Source organism: Elaeis guineensis, chromosome 9 (assembly GCF_000442705.2).
Source record: "Elaeis guineensis isolate ETL-2024a chromosome 9, EG11, whole genome shotgun sequence".
Taxonomy (NCBI): Eukaryota; Viridiplantae; Streptophyta; class Magnoliopsida; order Arecales; family Arecaceae; genus Elaeis; species Elaeis guineensis.
Window position 1 is genome coordinate 10026831 of NC_026001.2, and position 19645 is coordinate 10046475.

Sequence of the window (19645 nt, forward strand, 5' to 3'; positions counted from 1 at the left end):
GACACAGTGCTTAAGGAATTAATGAAATTCCTTTCTGTTTGAGCTTAAATATAATTAAGGTCCACATTCTCTCTGATCCAGGTTCACATGATCCATGGATAGATACTGCTAAGATTTAAATCAAGTGTTGGATACCACTATGTGGATAGCAATGCCATACAGGCAAATCCAGTAGAGAACCCCTTGCATAATTGAAAATCCTTTGAAAAAATGTTGACAATTCAAAGTCCATGGACTATCCAATTTCAAGATCTAAACTATGGAATATAATCTACGCTAACAAAAACTGCTTGAAAACCAAATCTAGCAATTTCTTCGTCATGATTAATGGGTGAAAAATGGAGCATTCTATGCAACATCACTTAAAGAGGTCATTCGATCCCAGCTCAACTAGGAAATGATCCGAGCTCAAAAACATCTTCGAGCTCATCTCTTGAACCAGCCAGCCTGAATAGCTGATAGTGGAATAGCTTGGCTTGGTTCAGCTAAAGCTGGGATCAAGGCATATCTGAGCGGAGCTTGACCAAGGTACATTGAGTTTGGATTGAGTCCAAGCCGAGCTCAAGCAGCCTGTTTAGCTTCCAGGCTGAGCTTGAGCTGCCTAGTACCACTGACAGGCTCGGTCATTTCCATCATCTTCTCCTTCCCCACATTCCATCATGCTTCCTTCAGACCAAACCAATTTTCTCATCAACTCTTCTTCATTTTCTATCACACCGTTCTGTCCAAATCAATCAAAACTTCAGGTCCCATTCAAATCTCCTCTCTGGACATCATCGTCACAAAAACCAGTGGGACACCACCAGGATTGACTCATACCACTGCACGGCACACAGCGGGAAACATACACCCCTTCCTTGGAAGAAGTCCAAAACACCACATGGCGAGGCACAACGAGCTACAATCTGCCCCAGAGCTCGAAATTGTGCCAGATCAAAGGGAAACATGAATTGAGGCCTTTAGCACAGACCCACATTAACCAAAGAAGAGCACGGGAGAGGAAAGAACCATGCTACCAATAGAGCCATCATATCAATCAATCCACACTGCCATAAAGAAGCAGGGGTTTGCGCTTTAAACTCGTGCAGTGTCCTTTTCCAAGTGCACTACTATAGCGATTGAGAAAATGGAGGGTTTCTGATGCCCATCCTTGACTTCGAGTCACCTCCTTTCTTTCTTTCACGGGGCTCTCTCTTGTGCTCTCTTTTCATGGCAGCCTTATGCTGCCTCTTTCGAAGGACAACCTTTTCTTTCCTTACAAGAGGATTATACCTCAATATATGGAATTTTGAGAGGAAGAAAAAAGAATCAAAGTTATGAATGTTATAAATAAGAAAGGGAGTTCTTACTTCTTAAGATGGATAAGAATTCAAAATAGCAGCCAAGACTCAAAAGCATCATATCATAGATGAATCTAACAATAGTTCTGTCCTGCAGTCATGCACAAGGAGTAGAAATTATAACTACTTGCTCCATATAATAGCTAAAATGAAATTGTTTATTTTCTTGGAGGTGTGTACCATCAAATTTCTATTGAAGGAAATATATTCATGGTAATAAAAAGGGCATAAAATTATGTAGGGAACAGAGAACGTCCTTTTTTGTGTGCAAGGTTATTAAAATGGACTATTTAGGTGCAGTGCTACTTGAGATGTACTCCAAGAATTCCACAAGCATATAGATTCGGCTTTCATGCAGACCCTCATCACGAAAGCCTAGCAAATGATGATTTGCATTTCAGAGTACATGGATTCTACACCTCTTTGCACAGTTGATTGCAAGCTTAACCAGCGCTCTGGCATTCACTGGTTGCCATTTGATGAGCCACCAAGAAGCATCCAGAATAATAAAGGTAAACTGAGTACCTGCTTTAAAGAACTTGAGGCGAAGGGATCACAGAGGTCAACATCATTCTAGAAGAAAAGCCTTGTATACATTCTGTAGTGCATATCCACCTGTAGCAATGACACATGGTTTCATAAAATAGCTATGGTGCTTAGCGTGCACAAGTTCAACCATTATGAGTTCTGAATAAATTTACAGAACGGGGAAGAAAAATGACTAAAAGTCTACACTGTTGAACCAAAAAGATGTATGCATAAAATAGAACATGGGTAAAACGGAGGGGATAAAGTTTCAGCCAACAAGCATTATTTCAGTTCCAGGACTCGAAATAGACTAAAGATTATTTACAATAATATAAGATGCCATGAAGAGTGGAATCCTTCATTTTCAAGGGCATCAAAATTCAAAGGCAAAAAGATGGATTCGACTAACCCTTTAGCAACACACAAGGCTAGATGAATAGACAGACCAACTCACCCATGGAGAAATTCCTCATGCAAGAAATGTCTTTCATTCAAGCTGGACTCTTCATAAGCCCATATCTCCAAATCGAGTTGTGGGTATTAAATTACTGTAATGTTACTGGTGAACAATCACACAATATCTGACCAACAGGCAAAATGGAATACAATAATTGGGATGAAATTTTGGAGTCTAAATAGGAAGGAAACTTTCCACCGAAGCTTACAGCCACAACATACACCATAGCAACTCTTCATAGTTTCTCATTGTAACCAACAAGGAAAGAGACCCGGAAACTGATTGTGTAAATAAAAAGGCAATCTTTTCTTAATAAAAGATTTATATCGGGTTCAATAGCCTCCTCAACGGGAAATTCTACTTCTTCCCATGGGGGTGGATTGAAATCAATGTCCCACTGAGGGATAGGGTTTGAGCTCAATGCACTTGAACTCCGAACCATCTTATATAGGATGACCTCGGCAAAGTCCGAGAAACCATTTACCACCCACTCATCCCAACAATCCAACTGAAGGCCGACAATTCAAAGAATAAGTAGGAAATGTTTGATTCTGAAAATCTTAAAGTTCAATGATGGTGCATGGATCAAAAGTAGCACACTGAAATGAGTCAATGTTTCTTAGCATATGAGAGGAATTCTAGCATAAACATATGCAGAACATAGAGTGGGCCACGATGAAATGAAGAGAATCAGAAGCAACAAATAAGTAGGAAATGTTTGATTCTGAAAATCTTAAAGTTCAATGATGGTGCATGGATCCAAAGTAGCATACTGAAATGAGCCAATGTTCCTTAGCATATGAGAGGAATCCTAGCATGAACATATGCAGAACGTAGAGTGGGCCACGATGAAATGAAGAGAATCTGAAGCAACAATCAACAGATGAGCAAGTGTCTCTAACCGAAAAATAAAGAGAGAAGAAAAGAAAGAGTTGTCAAAAACAGATCACAACGAAAGAAAACATTGTGATACTCAGACTTGCACAATAACTGCAGGATACTGTCAAATAGGGTTTGCCTTTGAGTTGAAGGCATGGGTTGTGGAGGGCTAGATCTAAGAAAAAAAAATTAGGCAGATACATCCGGAATGGATCCCACATATGTTAATGGGATGTCTGTATAAAAAAACTAATTGTTATATAAAACTAATGCTAGAAGTTGATTGTTACAGGTAATGTTTTGTTGCTCAATTGAAAACATCAAACAAGCTCATCAATCTAGTCCAAAATTTTAGTCAAGCAGGCTAGCCAAGTGCTTTTATTAGCAGTACGCATTCTTTCTCCATAATTCAGCTTATTGGCTGGACAAATCACCATACAGCAAAAAGCATTATCATTAAAATAAACAGCTCCCGCAGAAGTCTTATTTTTTCCCAGTTAGTTCTGTCAACATCGATAGCGCAGGTAAGGCCTACCGTTGACGTGAATAATGAACCCAGTTCCCACTAGAAAGCATTAAAATTTAATGGAAGAGCACCTACATAATCAAATTCGCATATTGTTCTAGAGTGCTAGTTATATTGAGATCAACATAGAAACAAACATGACAAAAAAGCCATGGTCAGTTTTACTCCACATATATCTACTGAAGAAGATAAAGCATTAAATTAATGGTTAGCATCACAAAATCCCATGAACAAATAATAATTTTGCAAAAAAGCACACTATACTTGCAATAACTTCCTTTTCTATATACAGTATGGCCAAGAGTTTGCAGCTCATTTTCATAATGAGATAATGACCAGGTTGGAAATTACCTTAGACCGATGCAGCAAGGCATGTTGCATTTGGCAGAAACTCCAATTACAGTGTCCATTAGTTAGAATAATTTCATTTCAGAAAATTCATGGAAGATCATATTTCACATTGCCAAGGTAGAGACCACAAGCAGAGCCATAGGACTTGCAGCAGCAATTGTCTTTGCATTCAGAATTTTTTCAACTGCACCATATTAATAACTACATATAAATTTGATATAACCATTAGATAATATAAAGCAAATTATAAAAGCAATAAATAAAGAAAGAATAAGAGTGAAAACAGACCATTGCTAAATGTTAAGTCCCAGTCCCAACAGATTTTAGGACACCAACCATCAGTCTGACCTGCAGAAATTTAAAAGAAAAAAAAAATCAGTGCAGATTTCAAAACATTAGACTGCCATTCTAAAGGTCAACTAGGCAAGTTTCTAAATTGATATTAAATCACCTTTAAGTTAAAAATAAGTATGCAGCATTATTGACATAGCATATTATCTACAACTCAGGCAAATCTCATTCATTGTCCAACTTCTTTTTATAAGTGAAAATTATCTGCAAGTAAACAGTATACGAATAAGCCCTAAATGGAGATAAACACAATTAAGGATCCGAAATGCGGATTGAGGCAATATTTATCATGTATTCAATGAATAATCAGTAGCGACCAGGAGCTTGAGTTGCATATCAAGAGGCAAGAAGTTATCATGTTGAGCATGGTACTAAAAAATCCATACTGTGAAGCCTTTGGATCTGGCACCGTACATCACATTTGTTGATTATCTAAGTACTGGTTATGTTGATATTAGTCTAGAGGATGTTTTTACCATGACTTCGACATTTGGAATCCTTTCATGTGGGCTAAGACTGCAGATTCAATACAGGCAAGACGATGGCTCTTTTTCAGATCACCATCATTCTGACCTTCACACTTCCAGTAGAACAAAACAATAAAGCAGTAGCAGCAGCATCCTCCATCTACTCTCAGCTGAATTTTATGGCCTCTCCCCTCCCTCTTTCAATTGGGTTGATAATCCTTCTCTAAGAGCATTGGCTTGGTAACATCTTGTTTGGCAGAAAGATTTCCAGCAATGAAGCAGAATAGGAGAAGTTGAACATCTGGAATGGCACAGCTTCCAGTATTAACGCAAATCTTGAATCAAACGCCATCATTATGCAACCCACTTCAATAGATTCCATGGGAGTTGATTATGTACCCACACAAAAAAGATGCACCTTCTAGGGTTAAACAGCACCTTTCAAGTCAATTCCAAGTGAAGCCAACATTCTAGTTTTAACAATAGTGAAAACTGAAGGGATTTTTAAAAAAAAGATTGTACAGTTCAAAATTTTATGTATTGCAAAATTTTATGTCATGCACTTTGTTTTTTTTCAGAGGGGGAAAAACTAAAATGTCCCTGCCACTTATTGCATGATTTAACAAGAAAAAGGGGAATTGCTTAGAAATATTCAGGTATAAGAGCACATTACCTTGGCTTCAACACAATGTCCAATGTAAATGTCAAAGGCCTTAACAATTTCAAGCATTCCCTTTCCCCTTATTTTTCACCTCCCATGTCCATTACATAATATCAAAACCATGTTTCTAATTAGTAAATGTTAGCAGACTTGGAATGCTCAGTCATGTGGGAAAAAGGTGTGAATCTCAGACTATTCTTTTGGATACTTTGCATAAGATTTTATTACTGAACAGGAAAGCAACATGCTTATAATTTTTAATAAGCCTACTGTAAAAGTAAATTATTGAAAATCAAAAGGCAACCACTTATAGTGTTCTTTTTAATAATATAATTCAGTACATGTTACTGTAACATAGCAGGCAAATACACACAGAAAACATATGTATAGTATAAACATCTGTTTTAATTGACTACTAGCTTGAAGAGTAGGATGACACATCTAGAAGTAGGTATAGGCATAGCAAGATATTCAAATGAAATGTGACACCCCAAGAAGAAAATTCAAGCTTCTAAGGATTCCTGTTGTTTCACTACTAGTCATGGTTTCAAATCCCCATCGGATGTCCCACAGGATGCCAAGACAGTGTACCATCCCAAGTGTCGGGATGGGACCATCCCAGCATCCCTATCAGCATGTCTTAGGGCATTCCCCTCCAAAGTATCAGGATGGGGTGGGATGGCAGCATATCCTATCCACAAGAAAACTAGGACAGCCCATCCCACAGGATTTAAAACCTTACAACTAATGGTCCTGTTCTAATGCCATAACTTTGATGAAGGAAGACAATAATGTTATTCCTTCATATATTTAGAGAACGCATGCAACTTTTAAGATAATTATGATACAAGGAGATATTTTATCTTCTTAATGATTGCATTAGAGTTCAAAAACATTCACACACCATAGATCAGAAAAACAGGATAACAAAAAATTCTCTTGGGAAGTAACGTACAAACAACTAGTCTATGTTTATTTCCTATGAGAGGGAGGGAGAAGCAAATCAATTCATTAATGCTGAATAAAAAAGTATAGATAGTGAACCTGGTGGTAAAGAAAAGAGCGTGCTCGTGCTGTTATAACATAGCAACGATGCCTTGATCTTCGGCCAAACTCTCGACCACTTTCAGCATTGCACTTCCCAACACTCATATGAGAGACATTAGAACATTCTGTGAATGATTCCAGTTCTGGTGTCTTAGAATGATGCCCATTCAAGGATTCCACCTCTGTTCTCTCCGAAATTGATGGGAAGTAAAGGGAAGGAAAAACTTCAGTAACATTAAGTTCATCTAGGGTTTTAATAGGAGAGTTTGCCTGTGCATCAGCAAGTGAAATAATTAAGTTTATAACACAAAAAAATATGGTCATATTCTTAGAAAGAATTTAGAGAAAGGAATCAACAGACCATTTGAGAATCCATCAATACAAGAACACTATTTCAAGGAAAGAAATTTAGGGTTTTACTGAAATCTATCTTCCAATGCAAACATTCAATTAGTGGCCAATCTATAGACATAAAGAAAGTAACATAACAAATTAAGAACAGAATCTTCGTTATACTGGAACTTTAGGAACATATAAGTTAAAAGGACATGCAGTGTAATCCCTACTAATCATTAGTTGTGAAGCACTGAAAGCAGTCAATTCAGTCACAGAAAACATCTCTGCTCACCAGTTTCTTGATACTATTTTAACTATTATTGTGATTTCTTGCTAGAGGGTAATGCTTAAATAGAAGACAAGATTTAATAACATTTCATACACATTTTTTCCTTTATGTTCTGAACTTCAAAGTATGCAGAAACCAGCTCCGATTATTTTGAAGTTGAAAAGGCACAGCAAATATGCTATCAGATAGGCATTTTGTAATGGGGCATAAATAGATAATTGTTGCTTTGGATCTTAAATACTATAAAAAGACATATATCTAATTCAAAAGGAGTCTATTTATCAACCTCTAAGAACATCACGATGATACAAGAAATTCCATAACATCCATGCAACTAATCAACATGTAAAAAGGAGCTTATTTACCAACCAAAAAGCACATTAGTATGGAACAATAAGTTCCAAAATTTCCATGTCACAGATCAGAACCATGGTCTGAAGATTCACATGGAACTCTGAACTGACACTGAAACATTTTGATTCAGCCAGAGCCAGTCCAAAATTGAGGTCAGTTTGAAATATTCTAATGTTTTGCCACTTGTTCATTTTCTTCAATGTTAGGGGTCATTTCTCTTGATTAAATTGTTTAGATTAATTTTCTCCAGATTAAATAAACTAGAATTAGATAGTTTTGAGAAGATCTGGAAGCATCATCACATTAGACTCCAAAAGGATTTAGAGAAAAAGTATATTTGTTGGTGTAGGTTCGACCATTCTAAAAACTCGAATCTCATGGACACATTTATTGGCATATCTTAGATTGTCAGCAAACAGCAAAGCAATATATTAAACATATTTTTTAGAAAAATGTTTTTTTGCTCCTTTGTCAAACCACTAAAACAATACACCCTCATGTTTTAAGCAAGATTTTTTTAAGATGGTTTCTATTTTATCTTCCTGGATTTATTTTTCTTTTCTTTCTTTTTTTTTTTAATTTTTCTCTAAGGTTAATTGACACTCTTTATTTCCTCAAAAATTTCAGTGCAAAGTGTCTAAGGACAGTTAAAGCGGTTTGAAATTGCAAACGTGATAACTCATTTGGTTCAGCCCAAACAGAAACCAAATAGAATTTATCTTGATTAAATATACATGCCATTACAAACCAAAAGGCAGCATCATTAATACAGATGGACGCATGACTGATACTAGCAGAACAGAGATTTTCAAGGACTGTTTGTTAAGAGGGTAGGTAACTCATGTAGAAGGAGGTCATCCCCCGATGTCTAGAAACGACATTTATGCCTTTACATCTATATATTTACCATTAATGCATTAAAAAATGATAGCTAAAGAGAATAGTGATTATCTTCTTAGTCTGAGTAATTTCTGGCATTGTATGATAGCACACGAATAAGATCTTTCCCAGCGAACAAATTAGATAGACTGCTTCATCACTAACTTTATGGATATTGCCACATAATTTTTTTTAAGGCCTTAACATAATAAATATATTCTATTGACATTTTTACCGCATTATTATGATATTATGATTAATCTTTTTTCACCACATAGTTTTTTTCAGATTATTTATCAGCTGGCTTCCCCTTCCATATTTTATTTTGTCATTGATGTCACACTACTTCAAGAGATCACCAAACAAAACCCATGAGAAACCCAAACTAACAAAACTTTCTGACAATTTCCTGTGATGATAATAAGATAAGAACTGTTGCTACCCTTATGAAGACCAATGATACATGTAAGCATCATGGTGTCGACAAATGAGACTAAAGGAGCAAGCATTTGTAGAAGAGGTTTAGAAATTAGATGGATGAAAAACAATATAATTACATGGAACTTGTAAGGTAAAAATATAAATAAGGATGGGAAGGAGGGGGAGGGAGTAATTTCCCACATAAGTTGTTCATGCCAACTTTGGATTCTCAAGAAGCATTAATTCAATGTGGGCAAAATGAAGATAGGCCTTCCATATGTTGAATCACGATACTACTGAAATTTGCAAGCAAACTTATGAAATAAATCATCTGTTGCATAGAACAAAATGCTAGGAAATAAACCAAATGAATAAGCAAAAGAGCAGCATAAATGCAGGGGCGGCTCAACACATATGGAGACCTAAAACTAAATACTAGAATGAGGCCTTTTTTTTAAATTAAAATTTATATAAATTTTTTACTAAAATCTTATTTTTCTAGCTTTTTGAGATGTAAAATTTTTAATTAAATATTTATAATCAAGTTCTTCTAATATTTCTTTTTCAATTGATAATATAGCCAATCCAGTTAATCTTTCTTGAGACATTGTTGATCTTAAGTAAGATTTTATTAATTTTAGTTTTGAAAAACTTCATTCTGCCGAAGCAACACTTACTGAAATTGTTAACATTATTCTAAAAGCAATATATGCATTTGAAAAAGAGTCGAATCTTCTTATATGATTGAGTATATCCATTGGATTGTTATCTTTCACTTGTACAATTTTTTTTAAAACTTTTGGCTCTGAAAATAAATCTAAACCATTAATATCAGAGTAGTTATTATATTTTAAGGAACATTCAAGATGAAGACAATATTCTTTAAAACTATCGTTGTCTAATGACTTCAATTTTTTATCATTAAATAGAAAATCAAAAATATTTTCATATATCTTAAATTATTTAAATTTATTTCGAAAAAAAATTATTTAATCTATTATATATAAAAAATAATTAATTTTAAATGATTTTCTAAGAAAAAAAATTAATAATCGTGGAAGTCGGTGACTGTGCGCGCAGGCAGGAAGAGATGACGAGATGACGAGCTGAGAGCAATGTTGGAATGATTCTCCTCTCCCATCTTTCTCTATCTAACTATCTCTGTCTTATCCACGGATAGTATACTAACACACGACTCCTCAGCCATTTACTCCCTCCCCGACTTTTTATCGATACGGAGGCGCACATAGAAATTCCTAATTTCCCATGCTGTATTCCAAATCCACAAGCACAAAAGCCTCGGTGTGGATGGCAGATCATTTGTACCCAGAGAAGTTCCTACGTGGGAGGTTTGGTCCGCTTGGAAAAGAAGCAAACCCAACAGCCATAAATGCTTTATATTGGGAAGTGAAAAAATAGCTCCTTGAGAGGCCGTACCCCATAAAGCACGAAATCCTAAGCTATGCTATAATGGTGGCGTGCCTCTTCTATGAGGAGAATAACCCCGAAAACTGCATAGCTATTAGTGGGAAAGAGGAAAGGAAGGCAACCCATGGCTTGAGATTATTTGCGATTAAGATACTAACATAGTGAAACCAAATGGATAGTGGGGCCTAAAGCAAATGGGGGCCTAAAGCAAAGATGTTAGTGGCTTTACCTTTTAGCCAGCCCTGCATAAGTGTAAGATATTGAGGAAACAAGGCAGTTAAGATGAGTACATTATAAACAGCATAAAACCATCCGCAATCAAAGAGGAAGTGAAACTTTTTGAAAAGGAATGGCCATGATTGTAGATTAAAAGCAACCTTATAAAAAGTTCTTCCACAACACAGGATAAAAAGGAAAAGACCAGAGAAAAATTGGATGGCAGTAGAAAGGGGATTTGGGAATGCTTTCCATTTCTTTGCAATTTGTGTATAGACAGATAGGAAAATTATGAAGTCGGACAAGAGGCATAAATACAAAATGGATGTGATATCATTTGTGTTCATTCCTTAATCACCAAGGATGGTCCTCCAAAAAACCATTTTTTCTTTTTCTTTTTCTTTTTTTTTTGTGGCAAAACCATCAGGTATTGGTGTCATCATTCTCTCTCTTAATGATGGGCCTTTTTTTTTTAATTAACATTACCCAATTTTGTGATATAAAGGAATAAAAAAAAAAGATAAATAAAGAATTAATCAATTAAACAAGAGAATTGAGATCCACTGTAAGCTTCATAATCTGGACTCTGGAGTCCTAAAGGCTAGAGCAAGCCCATGGCCATTCCATACTGGACCAGATTCAAACTACTAAGCATGCAAATATTTAGTCTGGGGCTTCTACTCTTTAAGCTTAGATAAGCTGAGCTCACCCAGCAAAGCTAACTTCAGCAGCTTGGCAAGCCCACATTATTTGCAACCCTTTCTTCAACCATACAGCTTTTAAACCAACAGCTAACTAGAGAATATTATCTCATTTGCCCAAGCAGAAGGGAGGATCTCAATTATATTAGGGAGGAAAGAGAAGTTGGTAGCTTCAAAAGTTTTGACAAATTCAAATTCCAGCTCAAAATAAAATGAAAGGATGATACACCATGATATTATGTTAGCATCAATTTACATGGAAAGCAAACTAAAAGATGAATAACACAGAAATGCCTGGCACTGGTTTCTTACTTTCTTCCTAGTATATTTCAAGTTTTCAACAATAATTACTAGATGATGTTTAAAAATTCACATGACACATAATTCCTTAAAAGCTTGGAACAAGAGTTAACCTGGCAGCCAGCAGCCCTAAATGAGCTGAAATCATGACAACCAACAAGTATGCTGCATGCTTTCTGCATGGAAACCATTTGTTACATAAAACAAAACCAAAATTGAAGAGGAAATTATGGAGTAATGGTAAAGCAAATAATGAACCTTCATAGCAAGAATATCTATATCCTCTGGAACATGCCAGGCACGCTCTTTCTCAAAGGTTGACAAGGGCTCTGGCCCAGAGAGTATGCGATAGTGGTACCTATGAAAAATTTCACATCAAAATAATATTTTAATGTAAAACTATGAGATTTCCAGGAATACATATGTGGGGAAAAAAGCACATTGAATATAAGTTTTCAACAGGTGATTTTCAAATATCACACTTTATCATGATTACTGGTGCCTATCAGAATGTCTTAAGTGACCCTATTATTGCTTCTACTTGTTGAAAAGGCTTGTTGCTAATAATTAGATTTCCTGCATAGTGGAAAAAAACTTCCGATCATAAATAATCTTGTCTTGATCGCAAAGTTTTTAGTTTTTCTCCTTCTTTTGGGTTGGATAAAGATGTGTACTCCAGATATACCCCAAATCCTTACTTTATAGCTATGGATATAAACCTCTCGCATTCCCTACTTTATATATGGATATAAACGAAATTATTTAAACAAGAATATTGCAATAAAGTATGTAAACTGTAACTTTACATAAAAATGCTTCCTTGCCACCTACGTGCGCTCTAGGGCCTTGAATCTAGCATGAAAATCTGCTGGGACACGTCGAACATCAATCACCATTATATCACCTTCGTTCTTCTGCCAGATACCCAAAAGAAAACAACTGGATAAATATTAAGATCTTCTGGGATAACGTCCTTTAAGTTTTTCACAGTAAAACCATACATATACGAACCAACTGCATCAAGTTTTGAACATCATAGGTATAAATTTTTCCAAAAAAAAACAAATAGGGGCCATAAATTAATTACAATCTTTCATCGTATAAGTATATACCAGAATATCATAGATGTAAATTGTCACGAGATCCAGTATGGCCCTAAATACAGTTACATGATGAGAAAAATATGAGCCTGAAGGAAATTGATCACAAAAGTTGGATGAGAAACAAACACACCTGTAAGAAATGGTTCACAGCACGTCTAACAACTCCAGGTTCATGTGGTGGCAACTGCATTTGTAAAACAATGATAGCATATAGCATTACTTTTGTTAGAATTATTGGGAACAGAGTTGTGCATAGTAGCATAACAAGAGAGTAATGCAGAAGTTTGCAAGCAGTAAATTTCAAGATATAATACACAGTAGAAGCACCAAATAACAAGAGTAAACATATAGTGCACATAAAGATATAGTAGTAGCATAATTTGTGGGTTAACATATTGAACATATTGATTTAAAAGGGTCAAAGGAATTAACTTAGAGTAATTCATATTACTGAACTCACAGGCAAAGACCTCAGCAGGAGTAATGAGGTGCATCTGAAATCAACAATATTTATCCAGCCAAGATATTGATTTGTATCAATATCGGGCACCCAAAACATGGTTTATAATATCTCAGCCCGATATCAGCCAACACAATATCAATAATATTGGCCAAGTTTTTCCAATCTATCCTTTTCAATCCTAAATAGGTTTTTTATATATCAGGTATTAAGCTAAATGATCTAAGAAATAGTTGATACAGGGTTTTATTATAACAAATAATATTTTGATTATCACAGTTACTCATTTCCAGCTAAAATCATGTAACATCTCAGTCTTCCCAAATTTTCTGACCTTCTATCTTGACTACGTTAAACTAAGAAATAGGGTTCTCTTATTATTGTCCACCCACCAAGATGGTTTAGATAGCATGTATTGTAAAACGATCACTCAATAGATATAATAGGACAATGGTGGCTGGTTATCTAGCACATCCCAAAGCCGTAATCCCCATGATATCTCAAATGTTGCCCTTTAAGATACATGTTGTCACAAGGACTGGAAATTATTCTACACAATGAATCATTCTTTAAACATATGTACTAAAAAAAATGACTTTCTCCTTTTCAAGAACACTTTGCATGTGCAGTTTGGTGATCTTAGATAAGCCTTTCACTCACAAACTTATCACCTACCATGTATTTAAAGACAAATATGTAAACTGTATCACTGGGAGAGAGGAACTAAGCATTCCACATATAGTTTTCCTTCAACATACTTAATTGATAGCAGAACTTAAATAAACACAAGAATTAATTAAATAACAAAAAAAGTCACTCTTACAGGAAGCATAGAAACTGCATGTAGGTAACTTGATAATTACATACTAAAAAGTGCTAGTTACAAACCACTTCACCAGGCTTTCTTTTACTTATGCGTTCCACATCAACATGGCATACATTTGATAAAGCATGCACTCCTGCATCCTGAATCAACAAATATGTTATAGATGTCCTATCTAATGTAAACTTGGTTGTCCACAAGGTCATTACAAAGAAACGTAAAAGAAACAATTATGTAATATGGGACTTTTGATATGTTGAAGGATTTCAGCAATGTAGAGAGTCCGTGATAAATCAAGAGAAAAATGGTCGAAAAAAGTTACAATCATCTCATGATATCTGGAATGCTTAATCATTGCCGGCAGTCACATTCTGTTTCTCAATATTAAAGTGATGTTGGTAAAGGTGAAAAAATACAAAGAATCATCATGTCAGTATAATACCAGCAGAACCATAGGGCCGCGTCAATATTAAAACTTCACAGGTTTGAAGCTAACAATCAAGTCAAAATGAAAAGTTGTGACAGATCAATGTAGTAATACTAGCTTAGTTGACTTTGATATATGCCCAGGCCATGATTTTGAAAGAATTGTGCTATTATAAAGCACAAGAACAATATTGACAAAAAAGCAATTTATACAATAGCTATATATTTACAAATGGTGGTGGCACATTAACAAACATAAAACAAAAATCAGAAACAACAAAAGTATGACCAGTGAACAATATCAGAGTCCGATAACTAAGATGAGATGTGGTTCATGAAGATCTGGGGCAAACGATGTCACTGATACAACAAAGAGTGCTATTTCTTGTCACCATTACATCATTTATATGTCGAGGGCAAAAGGTTGGATCAGTCCATGTGCAGAAACTGAGCATGGGTTTTGCAATCTCAATTAGCAACAAATCCAAATTTAGGATTAACCATGCAGGTAACTAGGTATATCAAACCAAGCTTAGAAGCATTTTAAGCCAAAACTTCAGATAAGATGGTCTCAAGTGATCTTGACAGCATTTTTCGTGAATATATTCAAAGGCAAGTTTCATGCTAAGTCCAGAACTTGATCAGCAATGTCTTTGATCATAACATAAATCATAGAACTTGTGATTACAAAAGATAATAGCATCTAAGTTTAAAACTTTAAATTACCCAATAACTGATTCAGGTTTTGATCCATCAAAACAAGCTCTGAACTCGCATCCAAGCTCGATTAAAATCAGAATCAAGTTCAGGTTCAAGTTTGTTTGAGGCCCAACTTAGCACATGATTATAGTGGACTAACTAGCCAAGCATTAACAAGTTCCCAAACGAAAAGGACTCTTATCACTATAGTATGTGGCAAATTACAATATGAAAGGAGCATGGTATGGGAAATAACATAAAGTGACCAAGGGCTATAGACTGCCCATGTTAGGAGGATTCTTGCGTTCAAGTCAAAGAGAATGAAGGAGAGTAAAAATGATGATAGAAATTTAAAAAAATAAAAATACTTACTATTCGATTAACCTATAATAATAGTCAACAATGTGTTCACAGTTTGTTACATAAAGAAATGATAGGTTATTGACTTTAAAATATTGGCTTAAAACGCAAGTATAATATCTTCAATTTTATTTTGAAATGTTGCAATGGACCAAGTTGTACAGATCGTTAGAATAAGTGCAGAAATCAAAAGATTTCATCTAGTCAAGGAAGTACTGGACAACTCACAAGAACATGGTCCTGATAAATCAATAAATATAACTGATGATAACAACTGCAAAATGATATTTCAGACCACAAAGCTTAAAATTGGAATAAAAAGTAACATTTTTCAACAATTGTGGACATCCCAACATTATCAAGATATAAATATATGATTAGCATACAGCAATTCTTAGAATTCCAGTATTAAACATGGATTAGATTGAAATTTTTGTGCAACTTAGTATCACCACTTACTGTTCTACTAGAGCAGAAGATAGAAACAGGCTGTCCAACAAATTTATGAAAAGCCTCCTGCATGAATCACGAGAAATTTAATAATTAGTATTATGCACATCAAACATTTACAGTGACTAAAAGAGAGATTTTGAAAAATGAGAATGCATACCTTTCTGCCCACACTAGTCTAAATTCATAAAAACATGGCATATACGTTAAGTGTTACGGATGTTAACAATCAAGCATTTATTAACTCATAAGTCATAGCACAATGTTGGGCATTATTCAAGCAAGATAATCTAAATTTACCTAGGTTCAACATAACTCAGCTCAGAAAGTCATACGTCACATGTTCATGGCACAATCTCTAGATAACAAAAATCTTTTAGTTTTAGTAATTCTAGGCCTTCTTTTCAAAAACATTGCTTTACAAATAAACAAATAGACAAACTTACTAGCATATACATGCCTCAGTTCCTTTCTTGCAAATCAAGTCTTTACAATGGCTTAGTTTCTAAAAAGCATGTATGGCACTATGGCTAAACAATAATCACATGCTGCATTCCTGTCATTTCATTAAACGTCATTTCCACTCCAACTCTCATTCCCACTGTACTCTGAGATTCAGTTAACAAAACCAATATTTAACCTTGCAATCAAGCTAATATTACAGGTGTGCTAAACTAAGCCAACTAAATGTATGTGCAGACCTTGTTAGGGAAACCAAATGAACTACACCTACTTGAGATTTCTTGACATTGTACAGGTCAGGTCTATCATGAAGGGAAGGAGTTTCTATTTTGTGGACTGCAGTTACAATAGACCTGATGTTAATGGATTTGTACCAAGGTTCGCCGACTCGAAACCAAGTCCTGTACCAGCCGGCCAGTGGCATGAGACAGTATGCCCTTGTACCAGACATTACCGAGCCCCGAACCGACATGAAAACAAGAGAGAATCGGGGAGGATGAGAGAAAGAGAGAAGCGGAGAGGGAGAGAGGGAGGAAGGGGAGAGAGGGAGAGAAGCCGGTGGAGATGCCGGCGATGGCGAACAAAGGGCCACGGAGGCCTCGGAGGGCCGCCAAAGTCTCTAGAGCTCTGCGATCCTCTACAAAAGAGATTAGAGAGAGAGATAGAGAGAGGGGGAGGGAGAGGAATGAAGGGAGGGGAATGGAGCCGTTGGATGGCCATCATGACCACCAAACAGCAGAAATCCACCCACAAGTGCCGCAAGTTCAAAATAGGACGATCGCAAATGCCGCCAAATCGCCTTGTTTTGAACCTGCAACGTCCGTGGGTGGATTTCCACCGTCCGATGGCCTCCCCACCAGCTTCCCCTCCCTCCGTTCCTTTCCCTCCCTCTCTCTCTATTTCTCTCTTCAATCTCTCTCATGGAGGATCCCGAAGCTCCGGAGGCCTCGGTGGCCACCGCCGACCTTTCCATCTCCTTTACTCCTCTCCTCTCTCTTCCTCTCTTTCCTTTTCCCTTGCTTCGTTTTTGTCAGCATTCCGAATCAAATGCCCAAAGTGTACCGGTTGGCCACAGGTATGGTTCGGCACGCCACGAACTGTCTAATTTGGGGTGGTTCGGCATTCCATGATTTGTACACATATTCACTTATATGTGTATCATGAACTTGCATGAAACCAATACCAGTCATGTCTTATTGAGCACCAAAATGTAGATTCACAAACCAATATGACATCATGATTTGAAAGTTAGAATTTTTTTCATTTCTGTTTATGCTCACTAAGTATTCAACCTTTCCTAATAATATGCAAATTCACTTCGCAAAAAATATAATAAGACAAAAGATGATGATGAAGCAGAAGAAAAAGAAGAAGACGAATATAATCCACTTTCCAAAGTAACATATATTAGATAACTGCAAGTGCCTAGATAACATTAGGAAACTTGAAGATCATGCCAGCTCGAATCCTAAAGAAAGCTCCTTTCTGGAAAAAAAACGCATTAAAAATTAAAAAAATAAAAAACGCCTCTTCTTTTAATTCTGCGCTAAGGACAAATATTTTCACTTACTATTAACCATAAGATGACAAGACAAGCAGGGTTTCTACTGTCTTATTGAAATTTGTTTCCCGAAATTAACCTTCCCTATTTTCAACCAATTTCTCGAGACAATAATGAGCACATCCAAAATTTATTCCAACAGGAATCAAACAAGAAAACTCTAAAGATCAACCAATTTCCAAACGACCAGCCCATACCTCAAGAACGCCGACGACGGTCCTGCAATTGGGCTGCTTCTGGGATCCCGAGAACCGGGTCCCAATGTACTCCACCGCCACCAAATACCTCTGGATTCTATGGTTTTGGCTCATGATCTCGCGCCCCTCTTCCACCCGATCTTTGGCCTCCTCTACACCCACCTCGCCTTCCGGCATAGACCTCGAAAGCTTTGACGGCTTCGAGGATTCCAAGGGGACGTCGAGGGATCGCTTCGAGTCGTGCCGCGAGTCCGGCGATCCCGCCACCTGGGATGGACGCCCGCCGTCGTCGCTCATCGCCGCATCGAGAAAAGATCGAACGACTTGCAGAGGGTGTGCGTGGGTTTTAAGGGGTTTTCATGAGGCCTCGGACATATATGTAGGGCACTCGCCGGGAGCTGCTGAGTAATTTTTGACAGGGGGTTGTACATAACCTGGAATATAATATCCGCAACGTGTTTGCCGATATCATCGCAAATTCGGAACGAGCATTTTTATAATAAACCCCTTAACGAGCATAAATATTATGTCTAAGTTTATGTTGTTAAACAATCTCCGAAAGAGGGCGTTTTGTAATGCTTATGTTAAACTGCCATTTATATCGGCAATAAATTTACCGAGCCTGGTTTAATCTTGGGATATCTATACAAAACGTCTTTTAGATTGTGAGTACTGCTCATATGTACCAAAAAAAAAACTACCTCATCATTGATTATAATGCACTAGAGAACAAAGTGGTTCATGATCTCATCACTAATGGTACAAGGACATGGAATACAAATATTATTGTGGTGTCTCCGAGGGGCGAACTCAACCTTCGGATCTTGTTCATTGTGATTCCTTCAGGCAACTATCTAGCCAAACTAGTTTGGAATGGAATTAATGCCCAAGGCATGAGGATCAATGAGTTATATGCTTGGCTGCGGCGAACTCAACCTTCGGATCTTGTTCATTGTGATTCCTTCGGGCAAGTATCTGGTCAAACTAGTTTGGAATGGAATTAATATCCAAGGCATGAGGATCAATGAGTTATATGCTTTGCTGCGGCGAACTCAACCTTCGGATCTAGTTCATTGTGATTCCTTCGAGCAAGCCAAACTAGTTTGGGATGGAATTAATGCCAAGGCATGAGGATCAATGAGTTATATGCTTTGCTCAGGACCGTCGATTCATCCTTAAAAATTGGCTTAGGTGCGGAGCTTGAGGATTCATCCTAGAGTGGCTCTTTTCATCTGGTAGATGGCATTGGATAGGCTATATCCTGCAGGAGTTTTTTTGCACCATCGAGGTGTTAATATTCTTCCTTACTGCGATCAATGTAAGGAGGCGGAGGAGACGATTGATTCATCATGCCATTTTCCTTTTGTTGAAAAGCTCGTCTTATTTGGAGCTATATGTCCAATTGCTTGGTCCTCAGTCCCCTAGACTAAGATAGCATAGTCTCTATCCACTTCATCGAGCGGGAGAACCGAGCTAGAGCTGTAGGCCAGAGGATGGTGATTTGTCTTTACTATATGGCTTACCACATTTTGGAATAGGAGCAGGTTTGACAATGCCTAAGATAGTCCCATATG

General features: G+C 36.7%; 2 protein-coding genes across 2 annotated transcripts in view; both read right to left on the bottom strand.

Annotated features, from left to right (window-relative positions):
* Nucleotides 1-627, bottom strand: part of LOC140850859 (receptor protein-tyrosine kinase CEPR2-like) — a 3269-nt gene extending 2642 nt beyond the window's left edge. Inside the window, exon 1 of the mRNA XM_073242998.1 lies at nt 616-627. Within this exon, the coding sequence (XP_073099099.1) occupies nt 616-627 (12 nt within the window). The remainder of the gene's footprint in view (nt 1-615) is intronic.
* Nucleotides 628-1451: 824 nt separating this feature from the next.
* On the bottom strand, nt 1452-18469 carry LOC140850915 (uncharacterized). The gene is given in 13 exon segments (XM_073243655.1): nt 1452-1955; nt 4082-4215; nt 4218-4265; nt 4370-4387; nt 4390-4429; nt 6605-6877; nt 11644-11706; nt 11789-11888; nt 12362-12444; nt 12764-12817; nt 13982-14059; nt 15861-15917; nt 18072-18469. Coding segments are annotated over 12 exon segments (1158 nt in total). The 5' UTR covers nt 18369-18469; the 3' UTR covers nt 1452-1955; nt 4082-4168.
* Between the last annotated feature and the right edge of the window lie 1176 nt (nt 18470-19645).